The 22,433-nt window shown below is 42.1% G+C and overlaps 1 protein-coding gene across 3 annotated transcripts in view; it reads left to right on the top strand.

Moving 5' to 3' along the window:
- The window catches only part of PCYT2 (phosphate cytidylyltransferase 2, ethanolamine), a 944,538-nt gene that overhangs the window by 197,462 nt on the left and 724,643 nt on the right, over positions 1 to 22,433 (top strand). For all 3 annotated transcript variants that reach the window (XM_044068212.1, XM_044068210.1, XM_044068211.1), the window contains one exon: positions 10,807 to 10,851. In XM_044068212.1, the coding sequence (XP_043924147.1) occupies positions 10,807 to 10,851 (45 nt within the window). The remainder of the gene's footprint in view (positions 1 to 10,806; positions 10,852 to 22,433) is intronic.

The following is a 22,433-nucleotide window of genomic DNA, read 5'->3' as shown; positions in this document are numbered from 1 at the left end:
TTCTGAGAGGGGCCCTACCAGGGACATCCTGGAGGCTGCAACATGGAGTTCTGTTCATACCTTCACCAAGCGTTACCACCTGCCTATCTTCTCCAAATCTAGGGTAGGCTTTGCAACCGCAGTCTTGCAGGGCATCCTAGCCAGCCCCAAATTTCTTGACTGCCTCCACCCTTTACTTCAGCTTTGGGCATCAACCCAAGTGTGATGACTGCAACAGTGAAACACGAAGAACATAGTACAGTTGTGTACACTTACCATAAATGTAGATGTTCAAGTGTATTCACTGTTGCAGTCCTGGTTTCCCACCCTCCATCCCCCTTGCCTCCCTCTCTCTCTCTCTCTTCCTCACCCCTTACAGGGATTTTTGGTGTTTATTTTCTACTGGTGGTTTTCTTCCACCATAACCTTGCTCCCTATTTGTGGGCTCCTGACATTGGGGCAAGAAATACTGATGTAGTGGCTGATTTTATACCACTGATGACCTGCCATCAGTCCTGGAGCAACAGCAACTGATGCAGAAATAGTAAGCCTCTGGTATTCGGGCCAACTGAGGGCTACCCCTGGCAGGATAACCCGTGTGTGATGACTGCGACAGTGAATACACTGGAACATCTACATTTATGGTAAGTGTACACAACTGTACTGTAAATGGCACATGGGTCACTTGCTCAAAGGACCTTAACCTGGTATGTGACATCAACAGAATTTTCTGGAGAGAGAGATTTGTCTCGTAGAGGTTGCCCCACCTTTGGAACAAGCTTCCTATTCATATTAAATAAAGACCCTCGTTGACACTATTTAAGCATAATTTGGATGGTTGGATGGGTAACCAGAAATTCACCCCGGGGCTTCCACCTGTGTCCCTCTTAGACAGGGGCAGTAGGTACTGATTTTAGTGACTGCTTGAACCAGGCATGCTTGGGAACATGAGTTGAACTTGGCTAGGCTTGTAAGGACCCTGGGGCCGTTAGCCTAGTAACCTGCCGTGATCGTATGATTTTTATGATCCCACAATGCTGTACAGTGTGCAACGTATAAAGAACCTAGAAGGTAGCAGGGCTCCGTAAACTGCTGAGGTATGATATTACTCTGTGGAAGTTATGAACTTTACCTGTAAAAGGATGTTCTAGGCCTGCAGCTGTAATATATGCAAGTTTACCTGGTCTATAAGCCCAAAGTTTAGTTTTCACTTCCATTCGCTCAGTGTGTTAAAAGCGTAAAGTAAATTAAAACGTAATGCACAGGTGACATAAAACTTGAGATATTTTTTGTCATAGGAAAAATAAACTTTAAAAATGATCAATACACGGTAGGTTCAGGTTAAGGCACTTTAATCTTGCAGCAAGGAGACAAAAACGTGCTAATACAGAGTTTGTCTAACTAAAATCAGGAAGTAAGTCTATCTTTATACACTTTCTAACAAGACATTGCCTACCAAGCTGACATAACAGATCACAAGTTTTAACGTCGTCATTACATAGCAGCTGTTTGTCCATGGATTTTCTGCTTGCACAATCAATTTTATGAAAAACTTCCTAAGAAAAACAACGTGGCCTTGGTGACCACCGGTTAGATACAGCTTCCCACTATGTTATGTTACCATTCAAGGTACTATAACTAATTCGAGCACAAAGCAAGTACAGATTCTTCAAGCAGTCTTTTGTTTCATGTATCTCTTCTTTTCTGCAGCTGTGCATGTTCTCATAACATGAACAGAGCTGATTGTTCATATTCAATCATATTATAGAAAACAGTATTGTTCTGTTCATACATTTTCCTGACCTAGCAGATAATCACCTGCTTCTCAGTACACTTCCAAAAGGCATAAACATGAATTTTGCTCTGCTAGCAATTACTAGGTCAGGGTGCATCTTGCAGTTTCAGAAAGCATACTGTGGTTTGAAAAATCATCTTATTTCATACAGAATTAAGCTGTACATAAAATAGAATGAAATGTGTTAACTCTTTTAGCTTCTAATAAGCATTAGACATATATAAATTAATATTTTTCTGACATTTCCCCCCTGTTAATACTTTTTATTCTATTTTCAAAAGCATAAACAGTTTGCTTCTTCTCCTAACCTCTTCCATTCCAGATTTGCAGTTAAGAGAGTCATTTAGTTTAGACTTATGAAAGCATTTCAGTTTTCAACAACTCTTCAATTTCAGTACTTTGATACAAAATCTCTGAAACTGATATGTCTATAAAATCTTTGATTAACTTTTTCATGCAGGGAATACCACAACAAATGCATGCTCCTAATAGGAGTAATCCCACACAAATGGCAATCAGGATGTTCATTAGGATGGAACTCCACCCCCCAAACAAATTCTGGAAAAAGTCTGTCAGAGGGTTTGGGCCTGGTTTGGTCATGGTCGACACTTGCTGGATCACCTCGAGATGATCGTTTATCTCATGCTGGTTGTCAGGAATATACGAGCAGCATTCTTCTTTGAGTAAAGCGCACGTACCACCTCTCGCCGCTAGGGTGAAGTCAAGAGCCATGCGGTTTTGAAGCACCACAGTTCTCAAAGCATTTAGTTCATCCGTCACTAATTCGAGAGCAGAAAAAGTTGCATTGCTCATAACTTCGAGAAGTTTGGACAGTTTTCTCAGCTCCCAAATCGATTTCACTGCACCATATGCAGGGGCTATGCCTGCCCATGATATAATAGTGTCACTCAAGTCCATATGTGTCAGTTTATGTTTGTTTTTCATGGAGTTATGGTTTCTCCACCCTGCTTCATTTAGTACCACTGGATTCTCGGTTCTCTTGATTGGACTTCTAGGTTTATTGCTGACCTCTCTGACGTTTCGAATTTTCCCCTGAGGCAAAGCTGCAGTGTGTCGTATGGCTGGAACCAGGTAACCCAAAAAACAACTGCTGGACCAATTCTCAGTTAGCCATTTGTATGCCTTTTTCCCACAAACAAAATAACAATTTTCTACTTTAGTATTGATATATGCTCGCCCTGCATGAAACATTTTCTTGTCAATAATAGAAAGTTGCTTAAAAAGAACAGGATTATGTTGTATTTCACTAACAGTCTTTTTCATTCTCTCAAGATATGAGTCATAGTTTGCATCACAGATAGTTTCTGCCTTATTGGCCTTAATATAACATTTATAAGAAACAGTCACATTGTAATTGCTCCAACCCACCTGAATAGTGTCATTTTTATAAAAAAACATACAGTTCCTTTTTGTGTAACAGGTAGGTACAATGCTATTCTGTCTTGTGATTTCACAGGTGTAGTATCAAAAATCAAGTTTTCCCAGGTCTCATTGACCCCTAGGGGGACAGCAGTCATTAATAATCTCCCGTATGCTGTTGGTATAGCTGTGCAAATCCAGCAGTTCGAAACATTAAAAGTCTCAGCATACACATATTTAATTGCTTGGTAAGTGTTAAAGTTTGGATGCCAGTTTATGAGTAATGCATCACGTTTGTTCAGTTCAACTCGTGTGGCTGGAAAAAGGAAAGGCCACAGCAAAAAGATTATTGTTATCAGTATAGCGAACAGGATGATCATGCAATTTTTCTAAGGTTGTTGCATCCCTGTTTACTCTATACCTGGTCATTTTGTTCTTGTTGTACAACAGTAACAAGGTTTTTGTCCAGTTCAAAGTTCTTAACCAATTTACACTGTGTCAGATGAATCCAGGACGCTCGCTCTGCGATCTTGACTGCAGTGGGTGTTGACAGTAGCACTTGGTACGGTCCTTCCCACTTTGGAGAACTCCAATTCCTTTTCTTCACGACCTTCACCCAGACCCACGTGCCTGGGACTACTGCTGCTTCCGATGGTCTGGCTTGTTCTTTATCTGAAACAGAATTTAACTGCAGAAGTTTGTTATTCAAAAATCGCCTCATATACTCTGCAAGTGAACTGTCAGCCTCCTGGTCTGCAGGCATGAGAGGTTTCCACTGAGGTGTATAATATGCCCTCCCAAACAGTATTTCAAAAGGAGTTGACCCTTTTACATTTGGAACAGTTCTCATACTCAACAGTGCCAGAGGCAGACAGTGCACCCAGTTCTTTTGTGTCTCACTAATCAATTTCCTAAGCTTATTTTTCAGAACTCCATTATGCCTCTCTACTAATCTTGCAGATTGGGGGTGGTATGCACAATGGTTTTTCAGAGAAATCCTGAAATAACGGCTCAATTGTTGTATAGTTTGATTTACAAAGTGTGTGCCATTGTCACTATAAATCTTTTCCGGTATACCAAATCTAGGAATAATTTCTTTGACGAGGACTTTTGCAACAGTAACTGCATCTGGATTTTTAGTCGGAAAAGCTTCCACGCATTTGGAAAACATATCTATAATGACAAGACAGTACTTTTTATTTTCACATTTGTTTAGCTCTATAAAATCCATACAGATAGTATGGAACAGATACGGTGGTGTAGGGAAATTCCCTTGCTTAGGCTTCAGTGCCCCCTGTGCATGATGCTTGTTACAAACATGGCATGCTGCACAAAATTTTTTGTGTAGTTTGTAAATCCATACGTTGTAAACACTCTATTCACTAACTGTACCATCCCCCCTGTTGAGACATGGCACTGCCCATGGCTCAACAAAGCTGCATATCTAAACAAGTTAGATGGTAAAATTGGTTTTCTTTCTTTGGAGATGTATAGCCCTTTCTCAAGAATTACTCCTCGTTTTATCCATTTTTGTTGTTCTACATTTGTAGTAAGTGTCTGCATTGTTTTTAACATTTCTAAATCTAAAATCTCAGATGGTTGTAATTCATCTCTCAAAAGAAATACTTCTGAAGCTGAAGCTGCTTGCTTTGCAGCTGTATCAGCTCTCGCATTACCTTTTGAAATCCTATCCTGTTGTTTGGTATGAGCTACGCATTTACAAATAACTACTTTCTGAGGTAACTGAATAGATTCTAACAAATCTAAAATAAATTGCACATGATTAATTGGTTTACCAGTAGATGTTATCATTCCTCTATTTTTCCACTGCTGCGCAAAAACATGTACAGTAGAAAAAGCGTACTGGCTGTCAGTAAAAATTTTCACACGTTTATCCTTTGCCAAGGTACATGCCCTTGTTAAAGCAATCAATTCTGCTGCTTGTCCAGATAAGTTGTGTGGTAAAGACTTTGCTTCTAAAATCTCAGTATCAGAAACTACTGAATATTCCACTAGATTCTGTCCTGTAGGACCCCTCCTACACGAGCCGTCCACATAGTATGTCACCTCGGCATCATCCAAGGGAACATCCATGAGATCTTTTCCAGGCAGTGTCTTTTGCTCAATCTCCTGCAGGCAGCAGTGTGGTTTGCCATCTGCAGGGGTTGGGAGCAAGGTTGACGGATTCAAAGTTGTGCGTCGTTCAATTATCATATGAGGTTGGCTCAACAGTATAGTCATACAGGAAAGATGTCTAGCAGGAGAAAGATATGCTACTTTTTCTTGCAGTAAAATAATCGCGACTGCATGAGGCACTCTCAATGTGAGAGGGTGGAATAACACTACTGAGGCTGAAGCCTGCACTGCCATTGCAGCTGCGACTACTGCTTGTACACAGTGGGGCAAGGATCGCGCCACTGGGTCTAGCTGTGATGAATAGTAAGCTATGGGGCGTTGTTTGTCCCCATGTTGCTGTGTTAACACTGATGTTATATAACCCTGCTTACAATCTACAGTTTGGAAAAATCGTTTATGATAGTTTGGTAATCCTAAAACTAATGAGGATGCTATCAGTTGTTTCAATTTGCAGAAAGCTGATTCTGCTTCTGGTGTCCATTGTAATAAATCTTGTGCTGCCATAGGCTTCTTGAATATCAAGTTGGTCAGTGGAACAGATTCCAAGGCATAGTTTGGAATCCAACTCCGACATAAATTAGTCGTACCTAGGAAGGACATCATTTCCTTCTTGGTAGTTGGTTTGGGTGCTTGTAATATTGCTGTTTTTCTGTCTTCATCTAATATTCTATTACATATCCCAGGTATTTAACCTGCTTTCTCCAAAGTTGCAGTTCGTTTTTGTTTACTTTGTGTCCTTGAGTAGCTAGAAATTGTAGTAATGCTATGGTATCTTCTCTGCATTCTTGCTGGGTGGGGGCTGCCAGCAGAATGTCGTCTACATAAAGTAAAATCTGGCTGCCTTTCGGTGGGATAAATCCCACCAGGTTACTTGCCATTTCTTGTGCGAATATTGTTGGACTCTCACAATATCCTTGTGGTAATCGCGTGTATGTATACCTTTTTCCCTGAAATGTAAACGCAAACCAATGTTGGCTGTCATGGTGTATTGGTATTGAGAAAAATGCATTGCTAATATCTACCACAGAAAAATATTTCTGTTGAGGTTTCAAATCATTTAATAAAGTGTGTGGATCTGGCACCGTAGGTGCTCTAGATATAACTGTGTCATTTACAGCTTGTAAATCTTGGACCATACGCCATTCTCCATTTGCTTTCCTAACAGGAAATAAGGGTGTATTACATGGTGAATCGGGAGATTCTATCAATACTCCTTCCTTAAGTAAGGCTGCTATTATAGGTTTGATTCCTACTTCTGCATCCTTTCTCAAGGTATACTGTCTCTTTTGAGGTCTAAATGCTGACTTTGGCGTGATAGTGACTGGTCCTGCTGTGTGAATAAGTCCTACATCTGATTTCCCTGTTGACCAGAGAGTCTCTGGTATGTCTTGTAAGGCTTTTTCCTCTTCCTCTAGTAAGAGTGCTACTCAGCTGTCCTCACTTGCCTGCAAGTGCACAGCTGGGTGTGTCTGTGTTGTCCAATTCAACTTCTGCTATTGTACTCCCTGCTCTGAAAGTTCTAATTCTGTCTGTTTTTCCCACCTTGTGACTTTTTCTCCTAAGTCTGCCCACTTCACATTCTTATCTTTAGTTAAACTAACATGTGGTAATCGATTAGATTTGTAAAGGGCTAGGAATTCCTGGGGTAATGAACAGCTAACTACACTGTTTCCTTCTGTGTCCAAGTACAGGTTACGTAATACTAATCTGTTAGCATGGTTTCTAAACAGTTCGTGCTCATATTCTTTATCAGGTCCTGGTTTGCTACAGTAATATAGAGTGCAATGCAACAAATGCTTTTATCAGTGTCAAGGGAGGGGGATTTACTGATGGCTACGTTCATCAGTTCTTCGGTTACTTCCCCTGGACCAGTCGTAACCAAGTCCTGGCTGTACCAATAAAATGCAGAAGTGTAACTCCCGGTTTTGTGTCTGCTAAGTAGAGCTCTAGGCTCAATAATGCTAAATCCAAGATTTCATTTTCTTCATTATCTGTGATTTCATGCACATCCTCTATTTCTTCTATCACATTCTCTACTCCTTCTGTCACATTTGCATTTGTCTTTTCTTGATTATTCCCTTCTAGTGATTCTTGACTATCATATAGTCAGTCCTCACCCTCCTTGTCTTCCGTGGTTACCTTTTTATTTTGCCTGCAATCCCTTGCCAAATGTCCCTTCTTTCCGCATTTAAAACATTCACCCCTTTTCTTTCTCTCTTCAAACTCCTCTGATCGCTTATCAGATTGTTTGTTTCCCTGGACATTTTTCTTACCCTTCTTCCCGGTCTGTACTACAAAGACTTCTGATCCGTCTTCTACTGCAAATACTTGAGTTTTCTTTTTCTCTTTGCTATTAAAATGCCTTTCGGCATGTCTTGCATATTCAAGTAATGACTGTAATCTACTTATACGATGATCTACCATGTGCTTTGTAATAAAGCTGCTAATGGGTGCAATACTGCCTTTCAAAAATGCATTCTTTAATTGTTGCTCCTATGGGGAATCATGTGTTTGGTCTTCAGGTACCTGCATTCCACAATGGTTATTAAAACACTTTAATAATCTGGCATAATATCTATCAGCAGTTTCACCTTCTTGTTGTAAGCATTGATTAATGCAAGTCCAGTCAGCCCTAGGCTTCCATTTCTCAGAGATTCAGTCTGTCAGACCTTTCACTCTGTTATCCAGTTCTGCGTTACTATGTGGGAGTGGCCTATGTTCTGCGTCACGGGGATTCCAGTTGCCACTGATCATGTGCCAATCTGGACCTATGATTTGTCTGACTACTTTCTCTACTTCTTCTCCATTTAAATGATAACTTAACCTCATGCCCTGTAAGTCTTCTAAGAATTTTCTAAAATTAACTTTCGGATGGGGAATTCCCTCCGGTGTCCACGGTCTATATACTAGAAGAGTTGGGTCCTGTCCTGCCTGTCCTGCCTGTGGATTTGGCACTTCTATGAGTGGACATATCTCTTCTTCACTCATAGCTTGTGAATTTTTATTTATTTCATACAATTCAATATCCCCTCTTAAGTTGCGTGTTTGAGACCTAGTCTCGACAGGATCTCTGACAAACTGTTTTGATTTTGCAGGGACAGCTAGATATAGCGGAGGTGGATCAGCTTGTCCACTCGCTTCATATTCTGGTAAGGGAAGTGGAGGTGGGGCGGAGGGGCCGATGCTATTACCAAGTTATTGTCTTCTTTATCTAAAAACATTGCTTTTGAATTTTTATTCTTTTGTTCCCTGCGGTTTGCTTCCTCAAGCCACCTGTGTGCCTGAGGAACTCCCAACTGACGTTGCTTTTTTACCTAACCTTTTGCGTCTGTTTTAAGTTGTTTGACAAGTTTGATAAGTGAAGGTTTATCTAATTTGCCATCAAATTTGTATTTATTAACCCATTTTGTATAGTACCTAACGTTGTCGGCATGCTGTAATTGCATATATTTCGCACCTTCGGTTAAAGGCGGATCTCGGGAACTTTTTGTGCACTTATTTCCCATGTTGTCTTAACTTAGTTAGAAATTGTTACGTAACCCTTTTTATCACGTGGTACCACGATTTTCTCTTTTTCACAGTTTATCTAGAATAACTGCCTACCTATCCTGTTTCCCTGATCTATGACAAGACAGCAATCTTTTTTGTCCCTGATTTGTATAAAATCTCCCTGACAAAAACAAATACTGTAACAAGTCCCTGATCTGAAACAAAGAAAAGGAAAATTCCTCCTTACCTGAGCCTCCGTGATTGATAGTCTCACCAGAACTGTTGACTCGTCCTCCAATCGCAGATCAGAAACAGTGGCTGGCCTCTTTTGATCGACAATTCAGTCGGAGGTCTTTCAGAGCAGAAGAACCGATGTGACCTCTTCCCTGTACGGTTTCATGCCACCGGGCCCATCTGACCTGAGCTAGAGCGAGAGTTTTCCGGTCCGAATGACCAATCTGTCATAGGAAAAATAAACTTTAAAAATGATCAATACACGGTAGGTTCAGGTTAAGGCACTTTAATCTTGCAGCAAGGAGACAAAAGCGTGCTAATACAGAGTTTGTCTAACTAAAATCAGGAAGTAAGTCTATCTTTATACACTTTCTAACAAGACATTGCCTTCCAAGCTGACGTAACAGATCACAAGTTTTAACATCATCATTACATAGCAGCTGTTTGTCCATGATTTTCTGCTTGCACTATCAATTTTATGAAAAACTTCCTAAGAAAAACAATGTGGCCTTGGTGGCCACCGGTTAGATACAGCTTCCCACTATGTTATGTTACCATTCAAGGTACTATAGCTAATTCGAGCACAAAGCAAGTACAGATTCTTCAAGCAGTCTTTTGTTTCATGTATCTCTTCTTTTCCGCAGCTGTGCATGTTCTCATAACATGAACAGAGCTGATTGTTCATATTCAATCATATTATAGAAAACAGTATTGTTCTGTTCTATTCATACATTTTCCTGACCTAACAGATAATCACCTGCTTCTCAGTACATTTCCAAAAGACATAAACACGAATTTTGCTGTGCTAGCAAATACTAGGTCAGGGTGCATCTTGCAGTTTCAGAAAGCATACTGTGGTTTGCAAAATCATCTTATAATTTCATACAGAATTAAGCTGTACATAAAATAGAATGAAATGTGTTAACTCTTTTAGCTTCTAATAAGCATTAGATATATATAAAAATGAATATTTTTCTGACATTTTTAATGCAGGTAAAAATAGCCTTCTACCTTTTGCAGCTACAAAGTGTTAGATGTTTTCTATAACTCTGATGGACTTCACAAGTGTCTGGTTGTTTTTGTTACCACACTACATGAAGCACTGGAAACCCACATCCAAAAACGAGGTACTGTTAAGGCGAGAGTTACAGAGGAACAGGAAAGGTGTTTAGGCTTTGCTGTCCTTTCCTGTTATCTGTTGCAGCAGGTGTGACACTGGTCCCAAAGTAAAGGTCACAGATTAGTGAAAACCTGTCTGCCACCAGAAAGGGGGAATGGCACCCCCTCACTGAGGTACATGTGAGCTTACACATACTTAGATGTGGTTGAGTCCCAGTGTAAAATATAATTGTGTTGTCAAATTGTGGAAGTTATAGATACTTTTGCTGGGGGGGGGTGCATAGGCTACCTATCGGTACTTCAGAGAAGTGTGAAACATTTAGAACAGATGTTAGGCACTTTCCTACTTTGGTATTTCACATTGATAACTACAGTTATGGTATGAGTATCTGATTTTGTTGAATACTTGTACATAGGGCTTACTGTGTTGTGATTTTTTTTTATGTAAATGTTAGGTTTGTATGGAAAGGTGGATATTTTATTTCTGTATACATATGCATTTTATACCTTGCAACTCCTTAGCAAAGTCAGTAAAATATTTTGTTTAGTAAATGATGATGTTAAACACAAAGTCGTCTCAATGCATGTGGTAGTTCCTTAATATTTGAAACAAAACTTTCATATTTGCTTGTTTCTGTGATTTAACCATTAATTTTATTTTAACTGTCCTACAGGAAAAGAACTCAGACTATCAGAAGCACACAGATAACTTTGGCAAGGTAAATCCTCCTGATATATTATATTTATAAATTGAATACCACAGGCTTTCTGGAATCTATTCACTTGCCCACATCTTCATTTTATGTGTGTGTTATAAAGATGTGTATATTTTTTATTAGTTATATATGTAGTGATTCGTATTTGTACAAACATTAAATGTGTGTTATCCTTCACCATAGAATAGGTTCATTTATGTGTGTTTCAGTTGTCTATATAAGCTAAGAGAACCATAATAGTGTGTTTTATTTGAAATATTTACGTATTACTGACAATCTCAAATCTGTAGAGAAAGAACCATTGATCAGAGAATGCTGTATGACGGGGATGCTCTTTTACTGCACCTTCTACTGCAAGGGGATTGCCTAACTGTCTGCTTGTTGGGAAGCTTCCCTTTTGCTGTTACAACAGCAATGTGGGTGCCTGTATGTTGGAAAACTGTCCTACTACACACAGCTAAAACTGGTTGCCTGTAAGGAAACTGTCTTTCTACAGTCATTATGGCACAGAGACTGCCTGCATGTTGGGAAACTGACCTGCTGCACCCTGTATAGCATAGGGGCTATTGGGACGCTGTCCTGCTGCATTCACTATGACAGAGAGACTGCCTGTGTATTGAGACACTGTCCTGCAGGGAGGCTGTCTGCCAGTTGGGACACTGTCTTGCAGGGAGACTGTCTGTCTGTTGAGACACAGTCCCAGAGAGTGACTAACTGCCTGCCTGCCTGTTGGGGCACTGTCTGCTGCACTAATTGGGATAAAGAAATTGTATTTCTTTGTTCTAAGTATTCCTATTCCTGTCCTTCACAAAGATAGTGCGTCCTTACAGACTGTTTCTTTTTTATGTCTAAGCTAGCCACTGAGACAAATTTAAAACAATCAATTAATTTACTGGTGTTTTTCCATAGTGTACTTCAGTTTGTTATGCTGCCTGTACATACATAGTCAGTTACTTTTCTGTTTGAATAAAACAAAAGATATTAAGAAAAATAAAGCAGCTTTTGTTATCTTCGTTGCATCTAATATATTGGTAAGAAGATATCTAATGTCACCTTGTCTAGATAGCTGTCTGAATAATTTGTGTTATCAGAAATATAATAGGGAATTTACAGACAAACCAAAAGGACATCTTACTACCCCATCTCTCTGTGCCACTTAGCTGGCAGTTTTCTGCTAAATTTATGTATACAGTGGAGAGTAAAATAGCTCTTATTCATTTTTTTTATTGTTTCAATAGATGACATTTATGCAGATGCAACATGAACTTCTCTGCATATATTTACAAGATAAAAAACTGAATGTGAATTCAAGGTCTAAGTCTGCATTTGGGTCCACAATCATCAGAGGTATTGACATGGTATCTCCATAGATGGAGAGCTGGGGACTCTGCCCTTTCCATTGAAGTAGAAGGACTAGATCATGTGAGATGCAAAAGTTATGGTCTTACCATAATGGTAGATGCTCATCTATTCCAATGTTGCAGTATTCATAACATGAGGGAGATTCCCTTCCATAAATGATCCGGACATCTGGCCAGTATACAAAAGCCTTTTACCACTGCTAGGTACATGGGACGTCGCACATAGGCTTAAGGCAGGCATCAGGCATAAAAGTGACATCCGCACGTACAATCCTCTGAATTTCTCTGCTGCCAGTCTGAAAGCCATCTTTGACCGTTGGTCTGCTCACCTGAGTTGTTGGTTGCTTTGCAGACGTGTTCAGATAAGTGCCCCATTGGTGATGTCCTTCAAGAATGCAACTGCAGTTATAACATATGGGTTGTCTTGCCTCAGGCAGCCCTCGGTCGGCCGGATTCCAAAGTCTGGGTCCGACGTCGGCTGATGTTGCATTTCTTTCCGACGTCAGAGCGGCTGGAGTACATAAGCATCAACCGACACCATTTTCTTCAGTCTTTCTTGCCGCGCGGTGCCCGAAGCAGAAGCAGTTCGTAAGTGCCGGTCGGTCAGCTCCTGTATTCTTTGATTCCGAAGTCATCAAAAAGCTAAGTACCCCGTTGGGGACCCTTTCTTGCCTCAGCCGATGTCAGAAATTACTGAAAAAGTTAACAATTGTCTTTCTTGTGGTAAACAAATACCTCATAAGGATTTCCACTCTTACTGTCTTCCTTGCCTTGGCCCAGACCACGACGTCTCGGCCTGTGTAGCCTGTGCTCGCTTCAACAAGCGCACTCTCAGGCGCCGGGCGGAGTTCGCTGAAGATTTTTTCGGCGAAAAATTTGCTTACACAATGCCGTCGGATCTTCCGGCATCGCAAACTCCCAAAAAACGAAAAGACCGGGACTGACATTCTCGGCCCGCGTCTAACACCGACTCCACTCCAAAACCTATCGCGAGTGCTCCGGTTCCCTCTGAGACGGTCTCTCCACCGCTCCGAACGGAAGACACCGCATTACCGACGACTCCGATTCCGGATATCACTCCAACGCCAGTTATTGATTTTCCTCCGCATACCGAAACCGAGGAAATGCCCGAGACCATTGCTGTAGACAAGGTCACTCCTGCACGTGGAGCTGCCAGGCCTCCTATGGCCATGTCTATTAAGGCCTACACTAGGGCTAAGGTAGCCAGCAAAACAAAACATCTTACTACTAAAACTTTACCTCAGCCTACTCCAGAGACACAAATTATGTCTATGGCTGCTGACTTAATTTCTATGATTAGTGGTTCACAGGCCCATCCTGAGAGAGGATCCCAGCCTCCTTCTGATAAAAGGCCCCGGGTTGAACCCCCTGGCCCTATTCCGTCAAATGAAGATTCTGAGGGCTCTGTCCACTCTGATGGCCAGGAAGAGCTCTTCCCGACCTATGAGGACTCGGATGCAGAGGATTCCATCCCCTCGGCCTCCCCTCCTGAGGATATTTCTTTTGGGGAAGTTCTGCATACCATGAGGGAACATTTCAAGTGGCAAGGCCAGGAATATTCTGATTCCAGAAAAACAGGACTTTCCTTAAGAAACCCCAGCACAGGCCCTTAGCTATTCCTCCTGTACTTGATGTTTTGGATGATTTATATTCTGACTCTAGTGTTACCCCTGACTCTCTTCCTCCTGCTCCAGCCAAGCCAGACAGGTATTACAGGGTCCCAGAAACACATTCTCATTTATTCAGGGCCCATACTGCTGATTTGGAAACTATTTCACAGGGGGCCTAAAGGAGTTTCAGCTTCCACCTCTAAAAATCCATTGCCCTCCAACAGGGAAGCTAGGTCATTAGAGATGGAGCAAAAGGTTTACACATCCACTACCTTATCTATGAGAGCTTTGAATTGCCTTTTTCATATGTTACAATATCAGGATTTCCTGTTAGAAGATTTACAAAAAACATTGGCCACTCCTGATCCTTTAGACAGGAAGGCTTTGCAGGAAGCTGTACATAACACTCAGCAAGTAAGCAATCACTTCCTGCAGTGTGGATATGATGCACTGGAAGCTTCATGTAGGGCAGCTATGACAGGGGCAGTCATTCAGAGATGCATGGTTAAAAGATCAACCTCTACCAGATCATGTAAAGGCAAAACTTCTGGATGCACCTTTGGAAAAGAACAAGCTTTTGGTGCTAATGCTAAGGATGTGTTAAAGACCATCGAGGAAAAAGCAAAATCAGTTCAGACGGTGAAAGATTTCCTCCAGGTTCAACCCCCCAGATTCAGTAGGAATTGGCCTTCAAAAAACTGGTCGTTTCCTAATCCAGAAAAGTTTCAAAGGGGTAAAACAGGCGTGGCGAGGAAGAGGCCAATACAGAGGTCCTTACAGGGGACGACAATGGCAGCCAGGAAACCAAAGAAGTGATGCAGGGGTTTCACCTGCCCCACAGCCACAATCTCAATGACTTTCCTCTACTTCCGCCTACCAGGGTACAAATAGAAGCTCCCTTGGGCGGGAAATTATCCCTGTTTGCAGAAAATTGGCACAGACTGACAAAGGACAAATGGATTTTGGACATTATAGACCGAGGCTACAGGTTCCATTTTCATACCTTGCCAAGAAAACAAGGCATGCCAAACCTACCACAAAACCAGAGGGCAGAGGCTATCAAGCAAATCTCTCTGCTGACTCGGATGAAAGCAATAGAAAGAGTTCCACAACAAGAACAAGGCCAGGGGTTTTACTCAAGATTGTTCCTTGTTCCAAGAAAAGAATCTCAATGGAGACCAATACTGGATTTGTCCGCATTAAACACCTTTCTCATAGTACCAAAGTTCAAAATGCTGACTCTACAGCAACTCCTTCCCATGCTGGGCAAGGGGTCTTGGCTGATTACTCTGGACCTCAAGGAGGCATACCTGCATGTCCCTATCAGACACCGCTGCAGAAGATACCTCAGATTTCTTGCAGGGCCAGAGCATTATCAATTCTCAGCATTGCCATTTGGCTTATCTACTGCGCCCAGAGTATTCACAAAATGCCTGGCTTCAGTAATTGCTCATTGCAGGCTCCAGGGGATACAAATTTACCCGTACCTGGACGACTACCTCATACAAACGGACGACAAATTGATGTTGACAGACAACTTGGACTATGTCATACGATTACTTCAGCTCTGGGATACACAGTCAACTTCCAAAAGTCAAGACTGCAGCCATCCCAGCAAATAATCTTCTTAGGAGCCAAATTAGACACAGCCCCTCAAATGGCTTACCTGACAGAAGACAAGCAAGAGAAGTTAACTCATTACTTCAAAGGTTTAGCAAAACTCACCCAGATGACTGCAAGGAGATTCCTACAGGCCCTGGGTTACATGGCATCCTGCATTCTCCTGGTTCCATTAGCAAGACTACACATGAGAAAGCTTCAATGGTACCTAAAAAGCATTTGGTCTCAGCACAGCAACAACTTGGAGGCAACCATACCGCTCATTCCATGCCTACAAAAGGAATTCCTATGGTGGGCCTCGGTGAGCCAGGCAAACACAGGTATGTCATTCAAAAAACCACAGATAACACAAACCATGACCACAGACGCCTCAGACCTTGGATGGGGGGCGCACATGGAAGGCAGGTGTATACAAGGACAATGGTCTCCAAAGGAAACACATCTGCATATAAACCAAAATGAAATGCTGGCAGTAATGCATGCCATCGAGGCCTTTCAACTCCAACTTCAGTAAGGCCATTTACTGATACGGACAGACAACACCACTGTGATGTGATATATAAACAAGCAAGGGGGCACCCACTCTTACCCCCTTTGCAGACTGACAATGCATCTTTGGGAAAAATCACTGAGCCTAAACATCCAGTTACAATCCCAGTTTGTTCCAGGCAAAGACAATGTGTTGGCGGACAGCCTAAGCAGGAATTTCACAGATCCACACGAGTGGAGGTTACATCCAAAGATCTTCACACAACTCACTTCGACATGGGGAAGGCCAGAAGTAGACCTATTTGCCTCTCACCTCAACCATCTACAAAAATTCTGCACAAGGACATACCATCCAAAAGCTTGGAAAATAGATGCTCTCTCATTCAACTGGAACTTCCTAACAATCTATGCATTCCCACCTCTGCCACTGATGACCTCAGTATTACTAAAGATCAAGGCAGAGAGACCCAAGGGAATCATAATAGCTCCGGACTGGCCAAGACAACACTGGTACCCACTACTACGGAGCATATGTCACACCAGGAGGTGGGCTCTTCCCCAATGGCCTTTACTTTTGACTCAACACAATTTCAAAACAGTGCATCCAAACCTTAAGACACTGCAGCAGGAGATCCCATAAATAACTTCAACCTTTCTCTCTCCAAGGAAGTTCAGCGGATACTAACAGAGGCTCGAAGACCATCCACCAGAAAGGTTTACTTAGCAAAATGGAAGAGATTCAGCAATTGGAATACCAGCAAGGGACATGATGCATCATTGTTGAACATCCCACTCATCTTGGGATATTTGGCAGATATGCTAAAGAACGGCCTCTCATATTCTTCCATAAAGATACATGCATCAGCTATTTCAGCTAGATATAACACTGATCCTCCTGTCTTTTCTCACCCTTTGCTAAGGCAATTCCTCAGGGGAATCAAGAACATTAAGCCACCAAGAAAGGCCCCAGTGCCAGCCTGGGACCTCAATTTTGTCCTAGAAAAACTGACTCTACCTCCATTTGAGCCAGCAGCTTCAGTTGACTTGCAATTTCTCTCATGGAAGACAGCTTTCCTGTTGGCAATTACCTCAGCAAGAAGGGTTTCGGAACTACAAGCCCTAATGGCAATACCACCGTTCATAATTTTTCACAGAGACAGGGTTTCATTAAGGACCAACCCTACCGTTATGCCAAAGGTGGTATCTAGGGTTTCTTTAAATCAAGCTATTCATCTGCCTGCTTTCTTTCCCAATCCTGAGAATAAGGGGGAAAGACTGTTACATACCTTGGACATTCACAGACAACTTCGATACTACCTGGACAGAACCAAGGCCAGTAGGAAGTCTGAACAACTTTTTGTAGCTTATGCCCCTGCAGTCCAAGGAAAAGCAATTTCAAAACAGACTGTTTCAAAATGGATTGGACATTGCATCAGATTTTGTTATTCCTTTCATGGAAAGACTGTTCCAGCCAATGTCAGACCACATTCCACCAGAGCTACAGCCACCTCTACAGCATTCTTAAGAGGGGTGCCTACTAAAGACATTCTAGAAGCTGCTACATGGAGCTCCGTGCATACATTTTCCAAACACTACAATCTCCCCCTATACTCCAGATCTAGAGCAGGCTTTGCTTCGGCAGTCCTGCAGGGTTTGATTTCCACACCATCTTTTTCCTAGAGCATTCCTCCTCCCCCAGCTAAGCTATGGTATTCTACCCATATGTTATGACTGCAGTTGCATTCTTGAAGGACATAGTACAGTTTTGTACCTACCATAAATGTAGATGTCCGATAGACATGCAACTGCAGTCGGATTTTCCCTCCCTCCATACCCCTCTATGCCTAGGGTCCACTCCTATCCCTGTTTCTGCCTAGGGTCCACTCCTATCCCTGTTTCTCTTAGCTGGGGATATCTGGTATGGTGTATTTGTTTTATTGCTCATTTATTTGTCTGGAATCCTGTTTTTGTCTTCCAATTTGATTACAGCCTTCCTTGGAGGGCACCTGGCATCTGGGGCAAGAAACACTGAAGAAAATGGCGTCGGCTGATGCTTATGTACTCCAGCCGCTCTGGAGAGAAATGCGACATCAGCCCGGCCCGCCCAGACTTTGGAATCCGGCCGACCGAGGGCTGCCTGAGGCAGGACAATCCATATGTTATGACTGCAGTTGCATGTCTATCGGACATCTACATTTATGGTAGGTACAAAACTGTACTTTTTTCCTATCTAGTTTTACTACTGCTTTTCTGTCTAGGGTTACATGTCATCCAGGAAAGGCAAGTGCCATCGTGAAAGACAAATTCCACAAACATTCCCATGACCAGTTTCTGTTTTGTTTAGAACCTAATCATGACCATAAGTTTTGCTCTATATGTCAGGTGTTTGTTCCCAAAATTCTGTGTAGCTGCCTTCACTCTCTAAATATTCTCCTACAGAATCAAAGACTTAAGAGGTTAGTGCTTAACGTTATGGAGGATACATCAAGCCATTCTGCTGAGCCTGTGAAGAAGGCCTGAAGGCTTTGCCTGCATCTCCTATTTTGGATGCCCCACTTAAGGCCAGTGAAGGCCTGGAGGTCCATTTGGAACTTGGCTCGAATTCCTTAGCAGGAACTAGAGCGGAAGCCTTCAGGGAATCAGCCACTGGCACGTCCTTGAAGTTGTTACAGATGTCTATTTCAGATGAAAAGAAAGCACATAACATTATGGGAAATGCAGCAAGAATTTGAATCTGGGAGTTTTCATGTGCAGAGCTGAATAGTGCCTGTCTCAAGTAGTCCTATCTTTTGAAGTGCACAGACATTAATCATAAAAGAGCTATCATGGTATGTAGATATCTTTAGTTTATGCACAAGTGTTGGGGGGGGGTTAGAGCCCTCTGACACACACACACACTCGCACAAAATTCTTTTACTATACTCCCACCTCCTTACTTTTTCCTTGTTTCTTGTCAGCCATCTGCTCTGCTACTGGGTTGATCACATTTTAACTGTCATTCAGTTTATCAGGGGATTAGTGTTGTAACTCCTGCATCTGCATGTATGCCTCTGCCAAAGGACTTTGCATACATTATTGGTCTTTCATTTCTTGTAACTTGACTCATCCTGCCATGCCCCCCCCCTCAAGGTGCATTGATGGAATCTACATCTTGAGGTATGACCCACTGGCACCTTACCAGGAAGAGACAAGTAAAGCTTAGCTTTATCACTTCTTTCCCTTCTTGGTCAGGTCCTTCATTCCTGGGCTGCTAATCCAACCCAGGCTACCCCATCTCTCTGTGCCGCTTAGCTGGTAGTTTTCTGATAAGTTTATGTATGCAGTGGAGAGTAAAATAGCTGTTACTCACCACATTAACCTGTTCCTGTCCAAACGTTTTACAGAACTCTTGCATTGTGATGATGATAATGATAACAAGTGGGCAGTGATGAACTGTTTTTTCATCATTTCAATTGGCTCCTCTAATAAATTGGATCTGTGTTTACACTGTGTAACATACCTCTTTGTGTAGCTGTTTTATAGAGGACTTTTGGCTGAGAGAGAGAGAATAATTTGGTTAACAAATTTAAATAGATCACGAACACTGCCACTGTAAGTCAACACGACAGTGTTGGGTCACCATAAGGGGCTTTGCAAAGCTTGTGTTTTCTTGTCTGGAGCGCCTTCTGTGTGGAGTCTGCATGTCCTCCCCGCGGCCGAGTGATGTTTAAAGACATGCAGGTAGTGTGTGAATGGGTGTGCCTTCTTTGAAGGTTGGGCGTCGGGCTGGCACCTCGGCACTGTAAAAACTCACTGCCAATCATTAGCGTTCCAGAGTTCCGCTGTGGTGACCCCTAACCGGGAAAAGCCGAAAGACATTAGTCTTTGTTGTAACAAATTGTGATTAACTCCCTGTAGATGATTTGCAGCCTTTTTGTGATCTACACATGTATTTTGTATTCTGTCCGTGTTTAATAATGCCAATTTCCCGTAGTCTGCAATGCATATGTTGTCTACTTTCTTCTTCATTACTGGGACTAAAGACAAAGTTTTCTTCCTTCATCTACCACAAATATCAGACATTGGCTTTTATGTCATACTGATTAAATGCAGTACCCTGTAATTCTAAGGATCACATCATGTCTGATTTCCCACTGGTTATCTGCATAGTAAACTTAGTGGAAATGTTGCACTTTAACACCGTTATTGAAGTATCACTTGTGACGTCGGCAAATTTACATTTATACAAAAGTAATCAAACTGCATTAAGAAGTAAACATTAACAAACATTATACTTCACATATATTGTTATATGTCATGTAACCTAAGCAACATTACATAAATTATTCAGATGTTCTTCGTGTTTCACTGTTGCAGTCATCACATTTGGGTTATCTGCTTGCAGTAGCCCTCAGTCGGCCTGATTACCAAAGTCTTGGGTCCTGCGTCAGTTGCTGTCTCATCTTCCATGATGTCAGGTAGTCAGGGGTATAAAGCATGCAGCTGATGCCATTTTATCAGTCTTTCTTGCCGTGTGGTGCCCGAAGCAGAAGCAGTTCGCAAGTGCCGGTCGGCCGACTCCTGAAATTTTCGTTTTCGAGTTTCAGTTCCGAAGTCTTCAACTAAGCTAAGTACCCTGTTGGGGAAACTTTTTCTTGCTCTAAACCGATGTCAGTAAAAGTCAATAATTGTATTTCTTGTAGAAAGCAAATACCTCATAAAGATTTTCATTCGTACTGTATTCCTTGTCTAGGTCCTGACCACGACATAACTCGCTGTCAGTTTTGTGCCTTATTTAAACAACAAACTATTCGTCGTTGGTATATTTACGCTTCTAAATATTTTGGTACTCGGTTCAGTTACCCAGATATGGCTTTGGTAAGCCAGCCGACTGCCGACATTCCAAAAAAATGCAAAGATAAAGACAGAGACAGACCGCTTAAGTCCAAAGCTGCCAACGACGCTTCTTCTAAGCTAGTCGCCAGTTTGTCGGTACTCAGTGAGGCACTTTCACAACCCCTGATAGCCACTACTTCAGATTCACAGGCCTCTACTGAGACCCTTTCAGAGTCCGAGATGCTTCAACTGTGGAACCTGTGGATGTCTCTACTTTGGATGGGTCCGGAGCCGCTGTGCAGGCACCGGCTTCTGAGGGTGTATTCAGGCCTACTGACTTGCATATTAAACTGACGCCATCTTCTTCTTCAAGGCCTAAAACTCAATCTATGCCTAAAAAATACGATGCCCAGACCACGTGGTCAGGCCCCTATGCCTAAAAAACAAATGATAAGAATGGCTGAGGATCTTATTACTCTAATCAATGATAAAAATGGCTGAGGATCTTATTACTGTAATAAAGGGACGCCACCCTTCCCCCTCTTAAGAGACCTAGGACTGATTTTCCTTCTGATTCTTCTGATCAGGATTCTGAAATTTCTGTTTTCTCTGATGACCAGGATTTGCCCTTATCTACCTATGAGGATTCTGATGCAGAGAACTCCATTCGCTTTGCTTCCCCTCCAGAGGATTTCTCATTTGGTGAAACCTGGCATACTCTTAGGGAGCATTTTCGCTGGGAAAGCCAGGATTTCTCTGACTCTAAAAAGAGGCTTAGGGAATTCTTACTCCTGCCTCAACACAAGCCTTTAGCTATCCCTGCTGTGCTGGACATTGTAGATGATGCCTTCTCGGAATCTAGCCTGGCCCCTGACTCTTTACCTCCGACTCCCAGAAAACCTGATAGGTATTACAGGGTACCTGACTCTCACAAGTTCCTCTTTAAAAGTCTTACTGCGGATCCTGAGACCATTTCACAGGGACCCAAGGGCATTAAGGCTACTACTGCCAAAAATCCTACCCCTTCTGATAGAAATTCCAGGGCACTGGATAGATGGGAAAAGAGGGTATACACTTCTGCTACTTTAGCCATTAGGGCTTTAAACTGCCAGTTTCATATGTTAAAGTATCAGCATCATATTACTGGATTGCTTAAACAGAAAATGATATGGATTCCTGACTGTGCTGAAAATAAAGAATTACAGGATTTAATGCATTCTGCTGAACAAGTTGGAAAACATACTTTGCAATGTGGTTTTGATTCTTTAGAGGCATCTTGCAGGGCTGCTGTCACTGGGTCTGTACTTAGAAGGCATGCTTGGCTTAAGGAGCGATCTTTGCCAGATCATGTTAAAGCTGAATTGCTGGATGCTCCCTTAAACCAAGACCGCCTGTTTGGCAACAAAGCAGAAGAAGTACTTAGAAAGATGGAGGGAAAAGGTAAATCTATGCAAACTGTTAAAGATTTCATGTAAGTACAACCTCCCAGATTTAGTAGGCACTGGCGCTCTAAGAATTGGTCCTTTCCTGCCTCTTCCAGGCCTTCTCAGTCCAAACCCAGAGCCAACAGAACACCTAGGCTTCAGTCCCAAGTTACTCACAGGCCTAAACAGTGGGGGGCTCCCACTTCCAAAGCAGGGAGTAGTAAGACTCCCCCTATGGTAAACTG

Source organism: Protopterus annectens, chromosome 4.part0 (genome assembly GCF_019279795.1).
Source record: "Protopterus annectens isolate FY-2018-M chromosome 4.part0, PAN1.0, whole genome shotgun sequence".
Lineage (NCBI taxonomy): Eukaryota > Metazoa > Chordata > Ceratodontiformes > Protopteridae > Protopterus > Protopterus annectens.
Note: the sequence above shows the minus strand (reverse complement) of the source record. Positions and strands in the feature narration are given on the sequence as shown.